Source organism: Mus musculus, chromosome 16, assembly GCF_000001635.26.
Source record: "Mus musculus strain C57BL/6J chromosome 16, GRCm38.p6 C57BL/6J".
NCBI lineage: Eukaryota > Metazoa > Chordata > Mammalia > Rodentia > Muridae > Mus > Mus musculus.
This window is the reverse complement of record NC_000082.6, coordinates 78,545,565-78,569,769: the sequence shown is the minus strand read 5'-3', so window position 1 is coordinate 78,569,769 and position 24,205 is coordinate 78,545,565. Positions and strand designations below refer to the sequence as shown.

The window sequence follows — 24,205 nt, the reverse complement described above, 5'->3', positions numbered from 1 at the left end:
AGGCTATAGGTGCATGCTTGGCAGCAGATGGCATTGTAACAGGAGTAGAAACCATAGGCATTTGAGCAACTTCTTCATGTAACTTGCTTGTGCCTTCAGGACCTGCTCTGGCCCGATCACGTATATACCACTTCCATTTGATAATAGACTGCTGCTGTGCACGTCCCACTTTATGACTTGCAGGGTCTGATAGTACCCAGCTCATGATGGGTAGTTCAGGTCGCATAGTGACTTGGTGTCCTATTGTCAGACGTTCAGTTTCCACTAAGGCCCAATAGCAGGCCAAGAGCTGTTTTTCAAAGGGAGAATAGTTGTCTGCAGATGATGGTAGAGCTTTGCTCCAAAATCCCAAAGGCCTTTTCTGTGATTCACCTACAGGGGCCTGCCAGAGGCTCCAAACAGCATCTCTATCAGCCACAGACACCTCAAGTACCATCGGGTCTGCTGGGTCATATGGTCCAAGTGGTAGAGCAGCCTGCACAGCAGCCTGGACCTGTTGAAGGGCCTTCTCCTGTTCCAGGCCCCACACAAAGCTAGCAGCTTTCCGAGTCACTTGGTAAATAGGCCTAAGTAACACACCCAAGTGAGGGATGTGTTGTCTCCAGAATCCAAATAGACCCACTAAACGTTGTGCTTCTTTCTTGGTTGTAGGAGGGGCTAGGTGCAATAACTTATCTTTCACCTTAGAAGGAATATCTCTGCATGCCCCACACCACTGGACTCCTAAGAATTTCACTGAGGTAGATGGTCCTTGAATTTTGGTTGGATTTATTTCCCATCCTCTGATACGCATATGTGTTACCAATGAGTCCAAAGTGGTTGCTACTTCCTGCTCACTTGGTCCAATCAGCATAATGTCATCAATATAGTGCACCAATGTGATATTTTGTGGAAGATCCAAACGATCAAGATCCCTTCTAACTAAATTATGACACAGGGCAGGAGAGTTAATATATCCTTGAGGCAAAACTGTGAAGGTATACTGTTGGCCTTGCCAACTGAAAGCAAATTGCTTCTGGTGGTCCTTATGGACAGGTACTGAGAAGAAGGCATTTGCCAGATCAATAGCCGCATACCAGGTGCCAGGAGATGTGTTAATTTGCTCAAGTAACGAAACTACATCTGGTACAGCAGCTGCAATTGGAGTTACTACTTGATTTAGTTTTCGATAATCAACTGTCATTCTCCATGATCCATCTGTTTTCTGCACTGGCCAGATAGGAGAGTTAAACGGAGATGTAGTGGGAACCACCACCCCTGCATCTTTCAAGTCCTTGATAGTGGCAGTAATTTCTGCAATTCCTCCAGGAATACGATACTGTTTTTGATTCACTATTTTCTTTGGCAGAGGCAACTCTAAAGGCTTCCATTTGGCCTTTCCAACCATAATAGCCCTCACTCTACAGTTCAGGGAACCAATATGAGAATTCTGCCAATTTCTGAGTATATCTATCCCAATTATACATTCTGGAACTGGGGAAATCACCACAGGATGTGTCCGGGGACCTACTGGACCTACTGTGAGTCGGACATCAGTCAAAACTCCATTAATCACCTGCCCTCCATAAGCCCCTACTTTAACTGGAGGGCCACAATGTTTCTTGGGATCCCCTGGGATCAGTGTCAACTCAGAACCAGTATCCAGCAGACCCCGAAAAGTCTGATTATTTCCTTTTCCCCAATGTACAGTTACCCTTGTAAAAGGCCGTAGGTCCCTCTGGGGAAGAACTGGAGAAAGGGTAACAGCAAAACCTTTGAGTGTCTTATCAAGATCCTTCCTCAGCGGAACCTGGCCACCCCTTCATTCAAGGGGTTCTGGATCTGCAAACTGTCTCAAGTCTGGAAATTGATTCACTGGCCGAGATTGCTGTTTACCACGATCTAATGTAGCCTTTCTTTCATTTGGCTGTTTACCACGATCTAATGTAGCCTTTCTTTCATTTGTTTGAGAATTTTTCTGCTTATACAGATCAAACAAATATGCAGTAGGCTTCCTATGTATTTCATTCCTGGAAACACCATGATTGGTTAGCCAGTACCAAAGGTCCAACCGAGTCATGCCATTATAAATTTCACCTCTCCTGTGCTGACCATTACTGGGTATGTTATTATAAACATTCTTTTGTCTACGCTGTCCATTATAATAACTAGGATCACCTTGTCTCCGGCGATTCAATGCTGCCACCTGGCCCTTGTTACCTCGGGATCCAACTAAACCCAGTGAATTTAATTCATCTAATTGAGCAGAAGCATCTCCAATGCTAAGATCTGGCACAAGGAAAAGGGAAAGAACAAAACCCTTCAAATGTGCTGGTGCCCCTCTCACCAATTTGCGTCTTATAGAGCTGGTGAAAGGCATATCTTCTGGACCTTCCCATTGTGGACAATTATGCTTTACACAATATATCCACTCTAGCATTGCAATTTCCCTAAGTCTTAAAATCCCTTCATCAACACTAAGCCACGGAATATCAGGCATCTCCAAGTCATTTCCAGTAGGCCATCTTTTGATAAACACCTCAGCCAACCATTCAAACAAACTTTTGACACCTTTTTTAACTATGCGAGCTTCCGTATTAAACCTAGAATCTCTACTCAGAGGACCCATGTCAATAAACTCAGCCTGCTCTAGTTTTATGTTCCTTCCACCCTTATCCCACACCCTTAAAATCCATTCCCACACATATTCACCAGGTTTCTGCTTGAATGAATTAGCAAACTCATTAAGCTCCTTAGTAGTGTAGCGAATTTCCTCATGGACTACACTTTCTACCTCCCCTCTAGGAGCCTGTTTTGCTTTGAGTCTGGTTACAGGTCTAGAAGAAACTATTGGTGGGCCGTGAGCAGACTCTGCAAAATTAATTTCCTCATGTGGGGAAGGCATTATTTCAAGGGGTGGGGCTGAGGGTACTACTTCCTCAGGTGGGGCAAACCCTTGAGAATCTGAAGATTCAAAATTCTCAGCTTCAACATGGTCTTCCCACACATCCCCGTCCCATGTTGTAGGATCCCATTCTTTGCCAATTAGAGCCCTTACTTTAACTGTCGACACACTCTGAGGCTGAGACTTGAATTTTCGCTGTAGTTCAGCCAACCTTACAATGAGAGTTTCTGTTTGATTTTCTGCAACTTGAGCTCTATTGCTACAAGAGAGAAGATTCTCCTCAAGGACACACTTAGCAACTTTTAGATCGTTTACTTGTGTCTGGAGCCTTTCGATTTTATCACACAACTCCTTCCTTTCATTCATCATTTTTTCCACAGATACTAAGAGCAGCCAGCCAGTAAAATCATTTTTCGATTTTTTCCCCATCTTGTAGAAAGCTTTGTGCACTGAATCACCTAATTCATTAAGAAAATCAAGGGCATTAGCTTCTTTAAGTTCGGAATATAGTTTCAACCATGGGTCTTCAAAATTCTCTGAGCTCTCAGGAGGGAGAGAATCTGGAGAGGTTTCAATAGTTGAAAGTGCTGGTGGATCAACAAGCCAATTCCAGAATTTTAAAAGATTCATCCTTGTACTTCTGTTACTCTAGAACCACTCCTGGTACCAACTTCTGTATTAGTCAGGGTTCTCTAGAGTCACAGAACTTATGGATAATCTCTAAATAGTAAAGGAATTTATTGATGACTTACAGTCGGCAGCCGAATTCCCAACAATTGTTCAGTCGCAGCTGTGAATGGAAGTCCAAGGATCTAGCAGTTACTCAGTCTCACGCAGCAAGCAGGCAAAGGAGCAAGAGCTAGAGCTAGACTCCCTTCTTCCAATGTCCTTATATTGTCTCCAGCAGAAGGTGTAGCCCAGATTAAAGGTGTGTTCCACCACACCTTTAATCCCAGATGAAAGGAGTAGCCCAGATTAAAGGTGTGTTCCTTAAACTCGGAGATTCAATCTTCTGGAATCCATAGCCACTATGGCTCAAGATCTTCAAACCAAGATCCAGATAAGGATCTCCAAGCCTCCAGATAAGGGTCACTGGTGAGCCTTCCAATTCCGAATTGTAGTTCATTCCAAATATTGTCAAGTTGACAACCAGGAATAGCCACTACATAAGGTTAACTAAAAACAGGGTCCGGCGAGATGGCTCAGGTGTTAAGAGTACGTGCTGTTTGCTGGTTTAGTTATCTACCGGGTGTTCACTCTAGGAAGAAAGTTGAAGTTATCCAACTGGAAAGCCAGGGAGTGCAGAGTTTTGATGGCCTGTACCCACAAGATGCCTCACAACCATCTCACACTCTAATTCTAGAGGACCCGATGCCACGTTTTGGCTTCTGTGGGCACCAGGCACATACAGTGCACATACATACTTGCAAGCAAAAACCCATGCACTTAAAATAAATAGATGTTTACAAGATAAACTTAAAATGCCATTTTTAGTTCATCTAACCGTAAAGCCCATTGCTGTTCCTATATTTTCTGTGATCTGTCTCTTAACTGCTGGGGTGTTTGTTTGTTTGTTTGTTTTAATCCCCGAATAAATTGCCTCAAAAGTAGCTGATGGTCTCAGCAGCTGACCATCTCCGAAGAGATACACAGGGAGAGGGGAGTCATTAGTCTCTCCTGAACAGAGGCAGAAAGAATCCAGGGAATCGTCCCAAGCTTAAAATATACCAGCAAATTACTTTGGTTTAATTTCATTTGTTCTTACCCAGTAATAAATTTCTGGGGCACTCCTCCTTGGGAGTTGGATTAATTATGGTGTTTTATGGACTGAGCTAGGACAAAGAAAAAAATTGAAAATCCTTACAGCTTTTTGACAAGACCCCCTTTAAGTATGGCTACGTGCTGGCCTTCACAATGCAATCATTGTTCAAGGAGCTTTGACTGAAGCATTTCAGCCCCAAGGCTGATGATTGATCTGAGCACTAATCGATCTCAACCAAAATGGAAACGGTTTTGCCTTCAATATGATGAAACCTTTAATATTGGGGGGGGAAAGTATTTGTATAACCCATCTTATTAGTTGCCTCCTTAATACACACTGTACCTTTACATTGTAAAACATCAGTCTTACATGGAGCAGCAACTCTTAAACGTAATGAACATAACGTCAGGAAATCGCTTGGTGGCACTCAGGCAAGGCTCCCTTTCCACACAGGAGACACTGTTGACACAACCCTTTCTCTTCTATTGGGGAATAAGTAAATAATGGTAGGGGTAACCTCAGCCTCCCTCCCAGGCTTGTGACACAAGCCTGAAATTGGAAACTATGTGTTCAGCAAAGCAAAACAGAAAGAAACAAAAGCTTGGGTCTTTCTGCCCAAGGAGTAGCGCTATCAACCCCAGACTTCTAACTCAGCTTCTGTTTGGGGCACGTGTTTCTACACGTTGGGTTACACAGGTGGGCAGGTACAGGCTAAGGGTTGAGGCCAGGGGCTTTCCTCAGTCACTCTCTACCTTATTTTTGGAAACAGGGCCTTTCACTGAATGTCAGTTTCCCTGAAGCTAGTCTCACGTGGAGCTCATGGACAAGCCGCACTGACTGGCCAATGAGACATGGGGTCCTCGTGTCTAACCTCTCCAGCTCTGGGTCTGAGGGCTGTGCCACGAAGCCTAGCTTTTGCGATAGGGTTCAAACATTTCTCATGCTTGCACGGCAAGCACTTTACTGACAGAGCCATGTCCCTCCCCCCACCACTTGTTTTTATACGACAAATACCCACTCCATAATAGTTCACTTTCCTGTTACATAGGTCCAAACCAAATCCTGACGACGATGAAACCATCATGACCAAGCAACATTTGTGGGTAATCCAGACTTTAAAACTTAATCTAGACTTTTAAACTGAGACTAGAAAGTCAAGGAGAAAAGTTTACGTAATGAAAATAGGTCCACTGTAAGTAGGTCAGGGGTAAGAATGTGAACCTAGCTCCGCCCATGTGGGGTTCAGTTCAGACAAGCCTTTATCGTGCGCCCTTCTGATTACAGCTGCTTTTCTTGGGAAACATCCTTTGATTTCAGCTCACTTTCCACTCTCATCTCTAATGAGGTTCAGCTAACAAAACCATTGCAAAAGTACACAGGGATACACAGTCCTGAGCCGGGCCAACAGACAGGAATCCCCATTGCCGTGAGACTGAGCCCATCTGAAGTAAGCACTCCGTTACTTACTTATGGAGAGGTTCACCCTCCTCTGCATAGGCAACAGGAAATGAGTAACACTTCCTCTCACTCAGTGATAAACTGCAGCAAGAAAAAGAAAAGAAGAAAAATGTGGAAATTGGAAACCCTTAACATTATGAACTGATCTCAAGTGAAATCTAGCAGTTGTTATAGCAAACATAGATTTCTCCCATCTTGGCCAAGCAGAAATAATTGTATCCTCATCTGTGTGTGACAAAATGAAGGGACCCAAGTGGAGTTGTCCTCCAGTCTCTTAGAAAGTAAAAGACACACTGGAGCTCAGACCCAGGTAGGGCTCCGTGGCCAGCCGCTGATACAGCCGCAGCCACCGGGTAAAGGACGCTTCTTTGACTTTCTTCTGCTTGCGTTGCTTTAACTGTAGATCACACACTCAGATAGTGGCACCCTAAGGCCGTGAATGGCACCTTCACTATGGCAGTGACATTCTCTCTATAATTAGTGCCACCTTCCCTGTAATGGAGATATCCTTTCTGAGATAGTGACTGGCACTCCTTACAGAGAGTCCCTCCTCATCGGGTTTTCCCATTGTCTATAGTTAGTCCTTCAGGCTGCTTCCCACTGTGTTGCATTTGTTTTGTTGGATAAAACTATATTGGCGCATTTTTTGCCCTAGCCCGCCTAGCCTCACCCCTGGTCTTTTGTGACCTTGTACCTGCTAATATCTAGCAGATTGTCTTCTATTTCTCTCCCCTCAAATCATCTACATTTGCAGCTAATTTTAAACATCTTCACTTGTATAATTTGTGAGCACCTGAGACTGCGAATCTGAAGGTAAATTATTCTATGCCGTATGTCATTTTTGGACTGGAATCCTTCCTCCTGTCTGCTGTTGGAGATGAAGCATGGGAGATGGTACAGACTTATACACCTCATGGAATGATGCAGGAGGGTTACCGCCACAAAAGGACTATGCAGTCAAAGTCCTTTAAAAGGTTACATTTCTGGTCTGGGCTTTGTGGCTTGCGCAGATAATTTCCATACACAGAAGTCTGAGGCAGGAAGATTGTGGTGTGTTTGAGACTGAGTTTAAGAGGTGGCGCACGCCTTTAATCCCAGCACTTGGGAGGCAGAGGCAGGCGGATTTCTGAGTTCGAGGCCAGCCTGGTCTACAAAGTGAGTTCCAGGATAGCCAGGGCTATACCCTATCTCGAAAAACCAAAAAAAGACACAGTTCCATACCCTGTCTCACAGAAACAAAAAAGCTCCCTCAGATGAGCAGACCGTATGCCATCCCCCCCCTTCTGTTTTATTCTCTGCTCTTGTTTCGGGACGGGATTTTGCTGTGTAGGTTTGGCGGGCCTGTCTGGCCTTGAACATGCAGAGGTTTACCTGCCTGTTTCCCACCTACCAGGACTAAAGGCGTATATATCACTGCCCCTGCTTCAGTATGAACCTTCCATTACACCCTCATCTTCGTGGAAACCTGTCCACTTTACTGCTGCAGGGACTTGCCGGTATGTTTGTCTCCTGCACCATTTCCTTTTCCTATGTAATTCCGTAAAGACCAGCGAATGTTCAGCCAGTACAGAAGGACTAGCAGAATAGTGCTTGAGTGGTTAATTGGTGAATGAACATGGAAGAATGCTAAGGACCAGCCTCGGCTTGGAGAGGTTCTGAGGAAGGGGAGCAGTGAAAGAAAGGACTCACAATCAAATCGTGGGTTGAAGCTGGCGATTTGTGCTCTGCTGGAGATAGCGTCCCTGCCTGCCATCTCTCTGTTCTGCGGTCTTTCTCTCTGATCTGCTTTCTCTCTGTGTTCTGATGCTTCTCCAGGCAGTTCTCTTGCTGTTCTAAAAAAAAAAAAATTCTCTGGATATCTCTTCTCTTGCAGATCATGAACTCAGTCTTTTATTTTACATATCAATCCGGTCATTTACTCCAGGTTTCCCTTTGACCATCCTATGAATCTGCATCCCGTGCCCCCAGCCTCCTAATTCTTAGAAGACAGGAAACCCACATTTTCTTTTAACATTGCAAAAGAAGTCAGAGATCTGCCTGCCTCTGTTAAGCACGTCAGTAAGCTAGCTGGGTGGGACCCAGTCCTGAAATTACCTTTTCTAACACACCTAAATTTCTAAATAAATAGAATAAATAGACCTAAATTTCCTCCATCCCAGGCTGACCTTGAACTCAGGAATCTGCCTGCATTTGCATCTGCCTGTCTTTGTATCTTTCTGACAAGCCGGCTCATAGTGTAGCTGCCTCTGTTTCTGTAGATCCGTGGAACCCTTTATTCAATTCATATTGCATCCTTATGTTTTTGCATAGTTGAAAAGTTATATATTTCCGAACTCATGTCCTTAAGAGCTGTGTTTTCCACAGCCTTAAGGGCTGTCCTGAAGGTCCCAGCATTTACCATCTTGCTAAAACATTAGCCACACCTTAGCCTCCTGGACTGATGCCGTCTGGGATTATCATGGCCATCATTAATGTGAACCGGAAGGACATTCCTTGAAGGACTGTGAAAATATGTATATTATTACACAGACGAGCCCTAAGCCCATGTCTCCTGGCATATGACATTCTGTTCCTACTAAGGCCATGTCAGAAGAACTTCAGAGAATTGCCTTTAAGATTTTTCTTCTAAAGCAACTCACAAGGAAACTTTGGTCTATTTACCAAATTACCTAAGGACTTTCTGGAGCTGTGAGTCTTAATAATATAACCAAAGAGCTTTGTCTTCCTTTGAGAATAACACCACAGTACAGCTAGCACTAACAGTTGTGTCTAGTTATTTTAGTTGACTAGAAGTATAAAAGCAGTGTTTGAGCAGGCTGTCTTGGAATGCTTTTCTAGGCTCCTTTGACACAGACAAACACTACTTCTGGATGCAGCAGCCGCCGCGTGGGCACTCACTGCAGATAATCTTGACTGCTTTGAAATCGGTGATCAAGACAAGCACGTGGACTGCACAACCCAGAGCACTCTATTAATAATAATAATTGTTATTATTATTAATAACAAATGCATAAAAAAGACTCTCTAGCTCAAAATCATGGTCGATTCATCCCAGCAGCCAGGAGTGAAATGTGTTACGAGACATACAAAAACACTGAATCCAAACAGAAAGTACTCAGAATTAATTCCAGCAGCTGACAACAGGTGTCATGGTTGAAATGATGAACAAGTTTCCCCAGATGGTAGACAGAAGTCAACCACTCGAGATTAAAAGGTGATTTCTGTTATCACAGGCACAGAATCATGGCCTTGGAGAAAATGAGGGCAGGAAGTGAAGAGTTAGGGCTGAAATGGAGTCACAGCACTGCTCGCTGCCTTGCACCGCAGCAGGTGATAGTTCTCTCATTTGCAAAGGCAAGTCAGCTGCAGACCGGAAGCAGGCTTCTCACTTCCGCTTCCGCTCCTCCTCTGTCACGGCATTACTCCCTCACGGGTTCTTCTTCAGAAGCCATTTATTTTCTCTCCTCTCGCTCACCACAACACCCGCACCGAGGCCTCTCCGTCTGTACGACCAAGAAAGGTCTTTAAAACACAAGCCTGATCCTGCATATGTTTGGTTATGACTCGTCAATGAGCCCGCCCTTGCCATTTCTTCCGGGTCAAGCTCTTTTAGCTCCCGGATGCAGAGTGCTAAGTATAACATGATTAGCTACTTTTGGTTTAGTTAATTCGGAGTTCATAGAGAGTATTTTTTTTAATTAGATATTTTCTTTATATACATTTCAAATGCTATCCCGAAAGTTCCTTATACCCTCCCCACACCCTGCTCCCCAACCCACCCACTCCCGCTTCTTGGCCCTGGCATTCCCCTGTACTGGGGCATATAAAGTTTGCAATACCAAGGAGCCTCTCTTCCCAGTGATGGCTGACTCGGCCATCTTCTGCTACATATGCAGCTAGAGATAAGAGCTCTGGGGGGTACTGGTTAGTTCATATTGTTGTTCCACCTATAGGGTTGCAGACCCCTCTTATCATACCCCCCTTTTACTTTTCTTAACTGTTAAAATTAAACCTAGTATCTGACTTGCTCTGTCAATGAACTGTATCCCACCTCTTGTTTTTTAGTTTTTTGGGGTTTGCTTTTTTTTTTTTTTTTTTTTTTTTTTTTATTTTCAGGCGAGATCTCACTAGTTTTCCAGGCAGCCCTTGAACATGCAGTAAGACAAGCTGACATTAAACTTGCCAACCTCCTAAGGCAACCTCTTCCATAGCTGGGATATATATATATATATCCTGTACTACCAAGCCCAGGATTCCAGGAGCCCTCTTAACTGCTCACCCCTGCCTTTCATTCCTCCTCCAGCGTAACTCTAGACTCCATTGCCTTCTTCCTGTCTTAGTTTTATTTATGCCTTTAGTAGCCTCATGAATTCCCTGTGCCCTAAATACTATGTAGCTCTCCTCCTTGAATGTAATTGCTGAGCTCTTGGAGTATGTATGAAGTGAGAAAGACTGATGAATAAGACCATGATGGGAGAGGAGCCATGCTTGTGCGGAGAAGAATTGGTGGATCTAGGGGTGTGTCCAATTTCTCCTAGGTGTTGCTGTTACTGGGTTACTGGGCCCCTTTTCCATTAATACGGTAGCTTCATGTTCTGTGGATGTTGAAGTTTGAATTGCTGAGGAGTTGGCCTTTCTGTCCCAGGTTTTCCACCTCTGCATCTGACCCCCTCTTCCTGCAGCAGGGCCAGGCAGTGTTGGTTGTTTTAAGCCGAAAGCAGCAGACAGTGTACGCCCTGTTCACTTAGCAACTTTTCCCCGGTGCCCCTTTTATTTCTTGGCTCTCCACCAAGGATTGACAGGTAAACAAAACTCTTGTTTTGGTTATGATTTTACTTCTAGGGGGAATGGGGGTCGCCTGTATTCTCTTGGGGTTAAATGTTCTGCTAGACGCAGTGTTATCAGAGAAAGAACTCAACAAAAGTTTTCGTATGATATGCTTTGGGAACGAATGGGGCTGTCCCTCCAGTGCCTTCGCCTTTCTTGGCTTACTTAGTTGGCTGAAACATGGCCCAGAACCTAAGCCTAATCTGTCTTGACCAAAGGAACGCCGGTGTTCATTCTCAGACCAAACTGTGTTTCTTCTCAGAAATGTCTGTGGTGTTTTGAATTTTTCCTACTTAAAATGTAAGCGGCATTGTTCTTCTCAAACAAAATAGTCAAAATACAGAAAGGAAAGCGAGTAGAGGGATTCATAACCATCCAGCATGTTTACTGATCTCAGTGTTTCTGGGGCAAAGGCATGTGGGGAGGGAAATTGTACTTATAAAAGGAAAGTTGGTGCCCACGCCATTACCACCCAGTATCTTCATATACAACATAAGGAGCATTCTTCCCAGGCAGTAGGTCACTCTTTACACATCAGCGTTTTTAAAGTATTAGTATGGCCTTGAGAACTGCTTGCTTAGTTTCCAGTGTAGCAGTGCTGAGACACTGTGACACAGCTCTTTCCCTTGCCTGGTGAAATTCCTGTTGTGCTGCAGCTTAAATTCCCAGGAGAAGATGTGGGCAGTGAAGGTAGGCTTATCGTGTGCTTCAATGTCTCCCCACACCACTAAGTTGATACCATGCACTCTGTCATTTAAAACCCGTTCTTGTTTCATTGTGCAATCAGTTGCCTTCCTTTAGTTTTCTCACCTGTTCATTTAGTTCAAAGTTATTTTTTACCCTAGAATTATGATGAGATAGTTATGACAAATAGCCATACTACTTAAAGATGGTTATGCCACCCAAGATAAAATATATGTCAGTGGGCCACTGCTCCAACATTAATAGGTTCCTGTGTTCATCTCTGTTGAGATATGTTATAAAAAGAAACACTTGTATGACTGAGCAAAGAAAAGGGAAGCTGCATCGTCTGCTGCCAAAATACCACATCCGTTTGGTTCAGGTTGGTCTAAAACACAGGTTTAGTTTTAGCTTTCCACAGCATAATTGAAGGATGTTACAGAACACTCAAAAAATACTTACCTGGAACGTGAGGGTCTGTGGTTCAAATGTAAGCAAAGATACGGAGTTGTAGAACTCCTGTTTTATAGTAATAATCTGGGGTCACTTTGTCTCTCCTACCTGTTAAGAAAGTCAGTTTCTCAGTCCAAACCTTGGCTGGAGAGACAGTAACTGAGAAGATGAACCACAGTTCATCTTAGTTTCTGTCTTAGCTAGGGTTTTACTGCTGTGATCAGGCACCATGACCAAGGCAACTCTTTTTTTTTTCTATTACATATTTTCCTTAATTACATTTCCAATGCTATCCCAAAAGCCCCCCACACCCTCCCCCCACACACACCCCTACCCACCCATTCCCATTTTTTGGTCCTGGCGTTCCCCTGTACTGGGGCATATTAAGTTTGCCTGTCCAATGGGCCTCTCTTTCCAGTGATGGCCGACTAGGTCATCTTTTGATACATATGCAGCTAGAGTCAAGAGCTCCGGGGTACTGGTTAGTTCATAATGTTGCACCTACAGGGTTGCAGATCTCTTTAGCTCCTTGGATACTTTCTCTAGCTCCTCCATTGGGGGCCCTGTGATCCATCCAATAGTTGACTGTGAGCATCCACTTCTGTGTTTGCTAGGCCCCGGCCTAGTCTCACAAGAGACACCTATATCACGGTCCTTGCAACAAACGCTTGCTAGTGAATGCAATGGTGTCATCGTTTGGAGGCTAATTATGGGATGGATCCCTGGATATGGCAGTCTCTAGATGGTCCATCCTTTTGTCTCAGCTCCAAATTTTGTCTCTGTAACTCCTTCCATGGGTGATTGTTTCCAATTCTAAGAAGGGGCAAAGTTTCCACACTTTGGTCTTTGTTCTTCTTCAGTTTCATGTGTTTTGCAAATTGTACCTTATATCTCGCTATACTAAGTTTCTGGGCTAATATCCACTTATCAGTGAGTACATATCATTTGAGTTCTTTTGTGATTGTGTTACCTCACTCAGGATGATGCCCTCCAGGTCCAACCATTTGCCAAGGCAACTCTTAGGAGGACAACATTTAATTGGGGCTGGCTTACAGGTCCCTAGGTTCAGTCCATTTATCATCAAGGTGGGAACATGGCAGCATCCAGGCAGGCATGGTGCAGGAGGAGCAGAGAGTACTACATCTTCATCTGCAGGCCCCTAAGAGAAGACTGACTTCCAGGGAGCTAGGAGTAGGGTATTAAAGCCCACGCCCACAGTGACACACCTACTCCAACAAGGCCACACATCCTAATAGTGCCACTCCCTGGCCCAAGCATATACAAACCATCACAGTTTCAAATCCACTTCTGGGTCTGGCTGGCTTGTCCCCATTCATGGTTGCTACTAGGAAGGTGTATTTCAGGCTATCTTCAATTAACATTCATCTTTATAATTTTAGCATTGAGACACTGTCAATCTTCTGAAAGTTAGGATGCCTGTATGCCACATCAGGGGATGGTTAAAATTGCCAAGTCTGTTGTACCCAGAGCTATGCTCTGTTGCTTTATAACTTAATTTTGCTTTATATGGTAACCTCACATACAAAAATAGCATAAATGTTAGAACAATGAAATGAAACCTATTTAGTGAAAAACTTGAATATGGAGGATTAAAAAACCTGGATTGTTGGCTTAAAACTTCATATGGTGTAATTTTATTTAATTGTACCACTTTAAATGATCTGAATTTAGTGTGTTTCAATGTTCTTGAAAAGCAAACCCAGTCCTTTTTATTCTGTGTGGTTTTGAACTTAGTATACCCCATTAGAGTGACGCTTTCAAAGAGATGGTAGTGGCTTTCACCCACGTTCTCTTACTAAGTCTCTTTTCTTAATCAGTTGTCGGTACATGAGCTGTCCTGGCCAAGTCAGCAGCCTGACCAGTGCGGTTAAATTTCAATAAGTGAAAATGAAATAAATTCAGAGTCGAGTGCCCAGGTCACTCTAACCTCATTTCTAATATTAAATATTGATGTGGCTGATGGTTACAGTATTTAGTAGCTTAGGTGGGATATAACCACCATCACAGAAAGTTCTGTTGGCTATTACTGGTTAAAAAAAAAAATAGTAGGAATCCAAATTAGAGAGTCGAATTGAATATGAGATTTTTTTGTACTCTTTTAGTCCTAAACAGTTGTTATGTAGGTGTGTTTTCCTAACTTCCCAACTGTTAAATGAAAAAGTAGACCTCACTGGGAGAGAGGATTTTTGTTTGTTTGATTGATTGATTTGGTTTTGAAATCGTCGCCCACTGTCAATACATGAACCCACTCCTCCTTTGGCTTCCCTGGTACTTGATGTTGCGCTTTGTATTTTAACATGACTTCTCTGAACTCTTGGCTTGCTGAAGTCCTTCCTCATAGTTTTATTTATTGGAAGCAGGCTGATTTGATTATCAGCTTAATCCTCTTAGCACATAAAAACTTGAGCCTGGCACAACCAGCCCTGAGCTGAATCTGTTCCCTTATAGGGCCACCTGTTGTATGTCTCTCCTAAGTCGGTGGTGTTCAAAGACACTGGACGGTGGCTGAGCCCGTCTGCGTGCTGACTCAACGTGACCGCCAAGAATTCCATCTGCTACCCAGTGCAGAGATGCTGGGTTACCTTGCTTTCAAATGTCAAGACCTTGATCACAGCAGGCTTCATTTAGTCATTTAAGTGTCACTTGAATTAGCTAAACATGTGAGAGGGCAAAGAATAGGGTTCTCCTTGTTCATACTGCTCTGCAGGCACTGCAGGCACTGCAAAAGCTTTCTAAGGGACCTGTACTGCAGAGTTTAGGAAGGACCTATTGAGATCCAGGCCTGCCTTCTCTCCTTTAGTTCCTTGATAGGATAGACAACTGGAACACTTTGGCAGTGTTCAGCAACAATTGGTAATATCTTTTTCAACCATAATTTGCCCAATGCTTGCTCAATGGATGCAAGTAATGGATGGACTAGTAATATAGTCAAACTGGGTGTGTCAAACATTTTTCTAACCAGGCCATCCAGATGAATCGGGCTACAGTTGTAACATATGTTAAAGAGAGAACCTTTGAGGTCACACAGATATATGTGAATCCAGTCAGGCACTGGCATGGACTGTCTTGATTTGAAGAACATGGTCTCTGTTCCCATGAAATTGCCCACCTTCTATACAAGCTGGTGGCTGAGAGACCTGATTTAACGACAGCAATCAAGAATTGCATGTGAGTGTAGTGGGTTTCTTTTCTCTCTTTTAAGATATTCAGAGACCAAACAAAAAGTGTGTGTGTGGTATTGACCCTGTGAGGGCGCCACCTCTACAGACTGGGCTACTCTTCCGTTCCATTTATCAGAAATAGTTATCTTCTCCTCAAAAGCAAAGAAGTGCACTTTCGTTCATTTTAATCTGTTCTACCGCAACTGTATGCATATCCAGTCATTTTTATAATTAACAGTTGCTTAAACAAGCATGGTATTATTTAGCATGTGCAAGTACTTCTCTCGTAGCAGCCAAGGTGCATTTATCAAAACAAATCTCTCTGATTCTGGAAATTATCTAACCTCCAATATGGACCTCCATTTAAAAAAAAATGGAAGCAACACTACTGATCATTACCACACGAATAATTGTTTTGTTTGAAGGTGATATGCTTAAATTATTTTACTTAATATTAACAACCTGGACCTTAAATCATAACTCTCTCATCTGAGTAAGGAAAAAAAAAAACCCTCCACAGTCCTGCTAATAAGAAACCCCACAAAATCAAATCAGGGTCCAGTTGATAAGTACACTAGGTAGACGGATAATGTGACTGAGGAATACATGAGGCAAAGCTGTGTGGCATGTGTGAGGACAGTGTGTATAAGACCAGGCTTCATGACAGCACCAGCTGGCGCACCTCCAAGAAAAGACTGCTTAGTTGATTTCTCTGTGAGTTATCATAAATAGGAGGATCTGTAATAGGTAAGGATTAATGGATGGATGGATGGATGGATGGATGGATGGATGGATAGATGGATGGATAGATAGAACTGATAGATGAACACATGGATGGATGGATGGATGGATGGTTGTACAACTTATTAAGAGTTTTGGCAATTATGGCTTTTCAAAAAATGACTTTGGGAGTATCGTCTCTCTAGAAAGAGGCATTGTATTCCCACAATAAGCAGATTAAGTAAAAGCCCAGGAATGCCCTCCATTTTAAGTGTGACAGTGGCAGTTACAGGTAAATAGTCACACTTGACTAGTTTGGGGCCCTCTATGGGCTTTGATATAAGCAGTTTTATTTTAAAGAGAGAAAGAACGTGATTGCGAGGACAACCTGCCAGATGGGTGATCAGGAGAGTTTTTAGAACACAGAAGAAAGGCTTAAGTAAAAGTTCTGTGTTGTGGTTTGTTTTCTATTGATTTGTCAACTCTGTCAAGTTGGCAGCTGAAGCTATGACAACCCATTCCTTGCCAGCTTTTACACAGCACTTTAAACTATAACCTTTCCTTTCTTGTTTGTTCCCCAAGATCTTATGATAATATCATGGTATAAAATATTGTACAGCCTTAAAAGTCTTAGTTTTTTTTTTTGGTTTTGTTTTGTTTTTAAAAAGAAATTCCCATCACTGAAAAGTTCAATTTCTCTTTAAAGTTACAAAGTCTCTGGAATGTGGGCTCCTGGAAAATAAATCCAGAGTCAGTTCAATACTTCCAAGAAGGAAGAACAAGGCCACAAGACACACTTAAGGAAAAGCAAAGTCTAGCAGTGGCATTCCGTCATTGGGTAGCTCAGTGCTTAACTCACTTACGACCTTGGCCCCAGAGGCCTTTAGCAGCTCCACTTCTCCAGTTTGGCATCCATAGCATGTTGATCTTGGAGGCTCAGGACAGCTCCATTCCATACTTCCGGCTGTCCTTGGGAAATGCCCTCTAATCCTGACATCTCCAATATCCCGGGGTCTCCACTGCAACCAAGGTTAGACCTTCACCAACAGCCTCAGTATCCTTTCGAAGTGACGTGCCTCAGCTTTCTCTCCAGTACATCTTCAATCCTGAGGCTTGTCATGATACAAGTGCTTACTTCTCCAATGCTAATTTGAAATGGTAAATTGGAAAAACCATAATCACTTAAGATGGGCACGTTGCTATTATATTGAGGCATTTTCTTCTATGTTAAAAATGAATGATATAAGGTCGTCATGGTATTAATTGTTTTACTTTTTAATTTGCTATCAAATAGGATAAAGTATGCTTACAAATATTTTCAAATCGAATTTTAAAATTCAGTGGCCTAAACTGTTAAAAAGATCAGGTGTCTTGAATAAGTGGTAGCTTCTGTGAATCAGCCTTTGTTGTATATTTATGTAGATAGCTGTTTAAAATTATAATGAAGTAAACCTTACGATTTTCTTGGCAGACTGATAGCAGAGGAATCTATTTGTGTATTCGTGCCATTCACCACTTCTTAGACTGTCAGCCCTCTGGACTGACGTATAGGAAGGACGTCACTGAAAGATGCCCTTAATTATCCTCTGAGTAAGCTGCCCAGACTTCCCAGTACCCTTTAAGTAAGATGGGTAAGACCGCTGTGAAGTAGTCTATACGTGACAATTGGTAAAATAAGGCTTATATATGGTTATCATTTGTTGCTCATGGTTTTAAATACTCTTAACTTTCTCTGATGCATTTAACTACTTTTTATGGAGTGCCAGAAACTAAGACTCCGGATGCCTATCAGTAAGCTAGATAACGGCCCCTTTCTATACTGTACTTACCTGGCAAGAAAAAAAAGCCAACGAAGAGGCAGTCGTAAGACCATGTGTAAGAAGCTAACCTAGGTGTATTGGTTAGAGAAAGCTTCTTAGAGGAACTGAGGACTAGCTAGGTGTGGATAATGCCCAGGGGTGCAGTGGGTGACGCAGGGTTTAAGATGTTTACAGATGAACACGGAGGAGGAGGAGGAGGAGGAGGAAACCCCTTTAAGATGAGTAGCAGAACATCTAACCATGGGACAGGAGCAGCTCTCAGAACAAATGCTCCAGTATCTTTCCTGAACAATCAGGGGTTTCCACACTCCCAGAGTGAGTGGGGTTTCAGTGTTGAGAATGGAAGCAGAGGAGTTTCATGTCGACATAATGAATTCAGCGACCCTACAGGACCATCTACAGCAAAAGTTGTAGGTTATACAAAGCATGTATCCAGGGTGTGGGGCTGATGGGCTACCCGGCGTGGGATTTGGGGCCAGCTGATGAAGTCCTGGTGTTGCTAGCATTACACTTTTATTCCTTCCTTGATAGCACTGAAACACAAATCTTCCACTATCTCGTTACTCACCAGACTTTCAACTTCAATTACCAAAACTACAACTTGAGCTTTTGAACTTAGGAGAGAATAAGGAATATAACATTTTATGGTCCCTGAAATGTGTTTTAATGGTTTTTGTCCTTTAAACCTCGCACCTCAGTGGGTCTCCTGGCTCTATTTTCATGCAAATTTAGATAAAAATCCTTCTGGCAGGCATTCATTTAAAACTCCACATGCGTGACTTACCATCAGTATAGAGGGAGCACTGATTGACTTGAATACTATGTCTTGCATTATAAAAAATATAGGACTATTTTGAAATACCCTTTGAATTTGAAAAATATATGCTATATTTTGAAAAGCTTCAAAAAAACCTGATAACTGTAAAAAGGGATTCAAAATATTTCCATTATTCTTAGTGTGTCACGAATACCTGTGAGTTAAATTTATACCCACTAATGTATTTAGTGCTGTATGAGTGTTAATTGTGTGAGATTCATTTCTTCTAGAAGATAAAATTACCTTGATCAGTTTTAATAAGTATAAAATTGAACTGCGGATAGTATAGACATTTTAATTTCTCTTACAAAATAAATGAAGGAGTTCACTATGTTGGTAAGGCTTTCATTCATACACACACACACACACACACACATATATGTATGTGTGTGTGTGTGTGTGTGTGTGTGTGTGTGTAACTAGTAGTGAAGTCCTATAGACCCTCAGATATTACAGGATGATGCCATTGCTAAAGATGGCACATACTTGAGTTGTAGACTATAGTAACATCAGTCTGGTACAAACCCCGATGCTCCATCCCTGCTGACTATCATCATAGTGCTGGAAGGTACTGTGTATGCTACCAGAGGAGAAAACTATTAACTACTCTTATCCAACTGTAATGGCTGCCCTGGCAAAATAATGCCCACTGTTACAACAGCGGCAACAGTGTTATGAGAGTAACCAATCTTTTTTGCTCTGCTTTAAGGCCAGTTCTGTAAGACAAAACTTATGCCTGGTACCAAAGCTCGTACATTGGGCCTTTAAATCATAGGCCTGTGGCTGGTAGAGTCTAGGTCCCAGAGGTGAAGCCTCTACTGTCTGATAAATAAACATAGTATCAGGCCACCTTTCTTTCTACCTATATTATTTATCTTTCTCCCTATAGATCAGTAATCTGTCAACCCTCATCAGAAAGGTTTATTTTTGCAATAGATGGCCATTAACCCAGAGACCCAAAACCTGTCAGAAGACAGAGGGTAAGAGACTGAGGACATCCTAAGCATGACGTCTGTGTCACACCTCAGTGATCATTTCAGAAGATGGGTAGGAAGAGCTAGAGGCAGGGGGTGCCTATAGTGAAATGGTGTATTTTTTCCTTTTTGTTGTTTGTTTGTTTTTGTTTGGGATGTGAGAGTTCGACACATGAACTCACAGCCGCTATGACAGCATGCACAAGGTTAAACCAAAGTCCAGCTGGGTGGGAGAGCGGAGAGGGTGTCATGATACCTTTCATAGTTGAAGAACTATTAACAATAGATGGCTGGTGGCAGAGGCCATTTTCTTCACATAAAGAAAGGCTGTGCCCGTGCATCTACTAGAAGTATTAAGTGGGCTTGACATGAGTTTTAGAGAAAAGTTAGGGAAGAATAGTGGACTAGTGGTGGAAGAATGGGGGAGGGATTGGAAATGAGGGAATGGTATAAGAGTGTGGATTTGATAATACACTTTCTATAAGGAATGCGATTGGCGTATATCCTCTGCTTTGGTTTTCTTTTTTTAACTTTTTATTGGTTCCTTGTGAGTTTCTCATCATGCACCCCAATTCCACTCCTCTCCCCCTCCCCTTGTACCCACCCTCCACACTTGCAACCTCCCTGCCAAGAGGAGGAAAAAAAAATCTGGTTTGGGAAGCTGTAGTGTGTCTTATAGTTGGCTTGCAAATGTTCATCGAAGTGAGTTGTTGGTGTGGAACGAGGCCTCTGAGTTCTGTACACCATCAATACCGGGAAGTCACTGGGACCCTCAGATAAGCTGTTGTTGCCCTGTGTCGTGCAAATGATGTCCTTTTAAATCTGGGACTCCACACACTCCAGCCATTCGTTGATGGGATAGATGTGGGGTTGGGTCACTTCAAAGCCCGGATTTGGACCTTAGCTCTCTCTGAACAGGTTGTCCCACCAAGCTCTTCCACAACCACACCACTGGGGAGAGCACTCCTGCCCTGCCCGGGCTGGCCCATCTAATGCCACCGCCAGCAAGGGACAGAGCCAGCTCTGCCAATCTCATGCCCTCGGAGCTGGCTCATCCTCACCCACACCAGCAGGGTCAGCTCTATTGTGCTGCCCAGGCAAGTTGCAGGGCTTGCTCTCTGGACTGTTACAGCCAGTGAGGAACATGGCCAGTTCTCTTACTCTCATGACTCTGGGGCCAGCTCTGCAGCCTGGATTAGCCTATGTTTTTGTTGGGAGGGGGGGAAGCTTGGGGGGGGGGCGGACACGGTTGAGATGAATACAATTGTGTTCATGTGTTCACATGTGTGCAGATTCCTAAGTGTATCACGTGGGAGTCTGAGGTTGATGTTCTGTATTTCCTAAGATCACTCTCTATTTACTAAGGCCAGGTCTCCTGATGAGCCCAGAGCTCTGTCAGTGTGCGTTCTGTGGATCTGAACTCGGATCCTCAACGCAGGAACACCAAGCCTGTCCGCCGAAGCATCTCCCCAACCCCCGAGCATTCTTGTCATTGAACGTGATAAAAGAAGGCTTTGTAAATATGTACAAAGGTTAATGATCGCTGGGAACCATAGTGTGTGTTTCTATATTGTATGTATTAAAATGTCACCGGGCTAAGACTCCAATTGAATCAGTACATTTTTCGAAAGTCTTTTCTGGTCAGGCAAACAGTGCTGCTGAGTTGAAGATGTGGCTCAGTCAAGTACGGGGCCCTGATTCCAATTCCTGGAATGCGTGGATAAGTGTGTGAGGGCTGGGGCGGACATGGACCAGACCAACTCTCCACTGAATTCCAAGTTCAGTAAGACTCTGACTTAAGAAATAGATGGAGAGCAATCCAAGAGAGACACACTTGGTTGAACTTGGGCCTCCACACATACAACATACTAGTGTATGAGAACATGCACACACATGTGGTGCAACTGTACAGTAACTCAATAACAATATCTTTAATATAAAGCTAAACGGAAACAGATTAGGCTACATTTAGTATTTATCTGCTTCAAATTTGCAAATGAATTCTATCAAGACTTCACTAAAACTCCTTTGTACTTAAACTAATGTTTTCTTAAGAAAATGTGAACATTTTTTTGAGTTTCCATTGTCTTGTCATTTTAGGAGTGCCAAAGTCGAATCTTTTACACACCAAATCAGTGAGAGGCCATAAAGACTGCTTTGAAAAATACCATTTAATAGCAAACCAGGATTGTTCTCGTTCCAAGCTTTCCAAAAGTACTTATGAAGGAGTTAAAACCATCGTGAGTAAGAAGATAAACTGGATTGTGCAGTATGCCCAAAATAAAAATCTGGATTTGGAGTCCGAGTGTTCCAAAACTTCCCAGCATCCCCTGTTGAATTTCAGGCATAAGCCAGAGAAGAAATTGCTCCCACAGTTTGACTCTCAGGTGCCAAAGTACTCGGCAAAAGGCTCAGCCGGAAACGCAGGCAGCATCTCAAGCTATGCGCAGAGAATCCTGGAGCACAGAGAAAATACAGACTTCCGGCTGGGTTTATTGGAAGACGCGGATGCATTGTGGACTCACAGTCACAGCCAGGCACAGAAAACAGAAGAGACAAGCTCTGGTCCGGAGGGGACTATCCAGACCCAGAATCCACATTACAGCCGTGAAGAATGTGAGTAGTGTGTGACGAAGAAAGGTGAAGAGTTTGTGGTTTGACCTTTTTGGGGGACGGTTGGGTGGTAGTTGGTTTGGGGTTTGTTTGTTTTTCTGCGCATGTGTGTGTGTGTCTGTGTGTCTGTGTGTCTGTTGTGTGTATGGAATTACAACAGCGGATTACAGATTTGGTGAACATAATATTTTAAGTGACATTTTGACCTCAACAAAAGTGAGATATCTTAAAACCTTCTTTGGAGGGTTCTTGAATTATATCATTACATACCGCATTTCATTGCCACTATCATTTATTTTGCCCTTATTAGTGACCAAATCAATGGAATCGGCAAACTGATTGGAAATTTCAGGGTTCCTTCTGTTTATGTAACTGGAACTATTGGCCGGTATACACTGGCCTGTTGCTAACCCCTTATAAGACTAACTGGCCAGGGGTGGTCAGTTTAAACACAGACATCTGACAACTTACGGAAAGCCTAAAAGGTAACACGGGCGTTTGTTTTCAATTTTAAAATGACTGCTTTTGCCTGCATCTTTTCTACAAGATCTCACTAAGGTGACTTTAATTGGCTGAAATGAAGTGATTTTAGATCCAGAAGGGTCCTTGACTATGTCTTTAGACAACTTCTTGATTCTTCATGTCAAGGTTGTTTTGCTAGATAGACATTTCACATGACTTGATTAATGCCTAATAAAGTCGGTGTGGATGGACAGTGACTGGGACCTCAGAAGATGGAAGTAGGAGAGACCAGAATCCAACGGGCACACTACCCACCTTTATTTTTTCAAGCTGTTTCCTGTGGAAGATGGAGGTGTTCCAGTATGTGTTTCCTGTGAGGGTTTTGTGGTTACAATTTGCTACCCTTTTAAGAACCAATGAACAAAACCTGGGGTTCGGTTGAATGTTGAATGAGGGACTTCACTGCCCGTTCTTTACCTAAGAAGCTGGCAGGCAGCTTGCTCTCCGAGGCTGTGTGTGGTAACAGTTTCTGTGTTTTCATATTTCAGTGAATTCGATGACTCTTGCTGAAGTAGTACAACTGAGTGCGAAGCTCCAACAGCGAATCCAAGGTAAAGACTCAGCCTCAATGCTTGTTATGTGGAAAAATGTCGGTACCGACTCTCCCCTGTGACGGGACATTGTTAGCATCTGCAGCATTGAAATTAGGGAGTTAGACATTGAGACCTGTTGAGGTTTGGGAGGCAAACAGTAAAGGTTAAGTTCTTTGGGGCCTTCAGGAAAAGCAACCTAAGTAGAATAGAGACTGCAGCTAACCTCTGCCTTTGGCCATCATCGACTTCATCGAGGGCCACTCACGGCATCGGGCACTCTGGGATATACGTCCTGATAGTTCCTTAAGGCAGTAGTACTAGCCCTGGTTATCTGTATAAACTATGTACCATTTGAAACCCATCAAACGTAGTAAGATAACTTCCTATGGCTATCTGATGCAACTATTACTAAAACATAGCTATTTTTTTCCTTATTCCCTGTTTCTGTCTCTCTGGGCCCACCTCAGCACACCTGCGTGGAATATTTGAGATTCCCAACAAAACATGTTATTTTGTCCATAAAGACATCAGGATTTTCTAAAATAATAATAATAATAATAATCTGCATTAATTGTCATTTCTTCCAGCTTCCTTCCATTTAAATGAAGCAGTTAGTTATACTTTGAAGATCTTTAAGTCACTTCCAGAGATTATGCGTTCAGACAGTAGGAGACTCAAGTGCAAAGCTTTAAGCTCACAGCTTCTGAAAAGCACTAAAACTTGCACTGACAATCCCAGGTCACGCAAATAGGACCTCGTCTGTGGGATGGCCACATTTATCACCGATCTTACCCATAATAGAAAGTTCAAGTCCTAGGTCTGGATTACTTGCCTGACTCAGGCACATGCCTAATAGTAAGAGACCGGGTTTTAAAAATCCAGGGAGTCTGTTCCAAGTCTCTGAGGAGTTTCTAGACCTGGATATTAATGGACATTTATGTCATAGATCATTATGTCCT

At 43.0% G+C, this 24,205-nt stretch overlaps 1 protein-coding gene and 2 long non-coding RNA genes across 6 annotated transcripts in view; 2 read left to right on the top strand and 1 right to left on the bottom strand.

Annotated features, from left to right (window-relative positions):
* The window catches only part of D16Ertd472e (DNA segment, Chr 16, ERATO Doi 472, expressed), a 36,353-nt gene that overhangs the window by 6,919 nt on the left and 5,229 nt on the right, over positions 1-24,205 (top strand). For all 4 annotated transcript variants that reach the window (NM_001252440.1, NM_001252439.1, NM_025967.4 and 1 more), the window contains exons 3-4: positions 21,679-22,194; positions 23,202-23,264. In NM_001252440.1, the coding sequence (NP_001239369.1) occupies positions 21,679-22,194; positions 23,202-23,264 (579 nt within the window). The remainder of the gene's footprint in view (positions 1-21,678; positions 22,195-23,201; positions 23,265-24,205) is intronic.
* LOC115488614 lies at positions 3,979-14,413 on the top strand. Its single transcript, XR_003951854.1, has 2 exons — positions 3,979-9,624; positions 10,750-14,413. It is a non-coding gene; the product is annotated as an uncharacterized LOC115488614 (long non-coding RNA).
* Positions 4,901-9,454, bottom strand: 4930478L05Rik (RIKEN cDNA 4930478L05 gene). The gene is made up of 3 exons (NR_040569.1): positions 9,003-9,454; positions 7,794-7,936; positions 4,901-6,185 (listed from the first exon to the last, which is right to left on the bottom strand). It is a non-coding gene; the product is annotated as an RIKEN cDNA 4930478L05 gene (long non-coding RNA).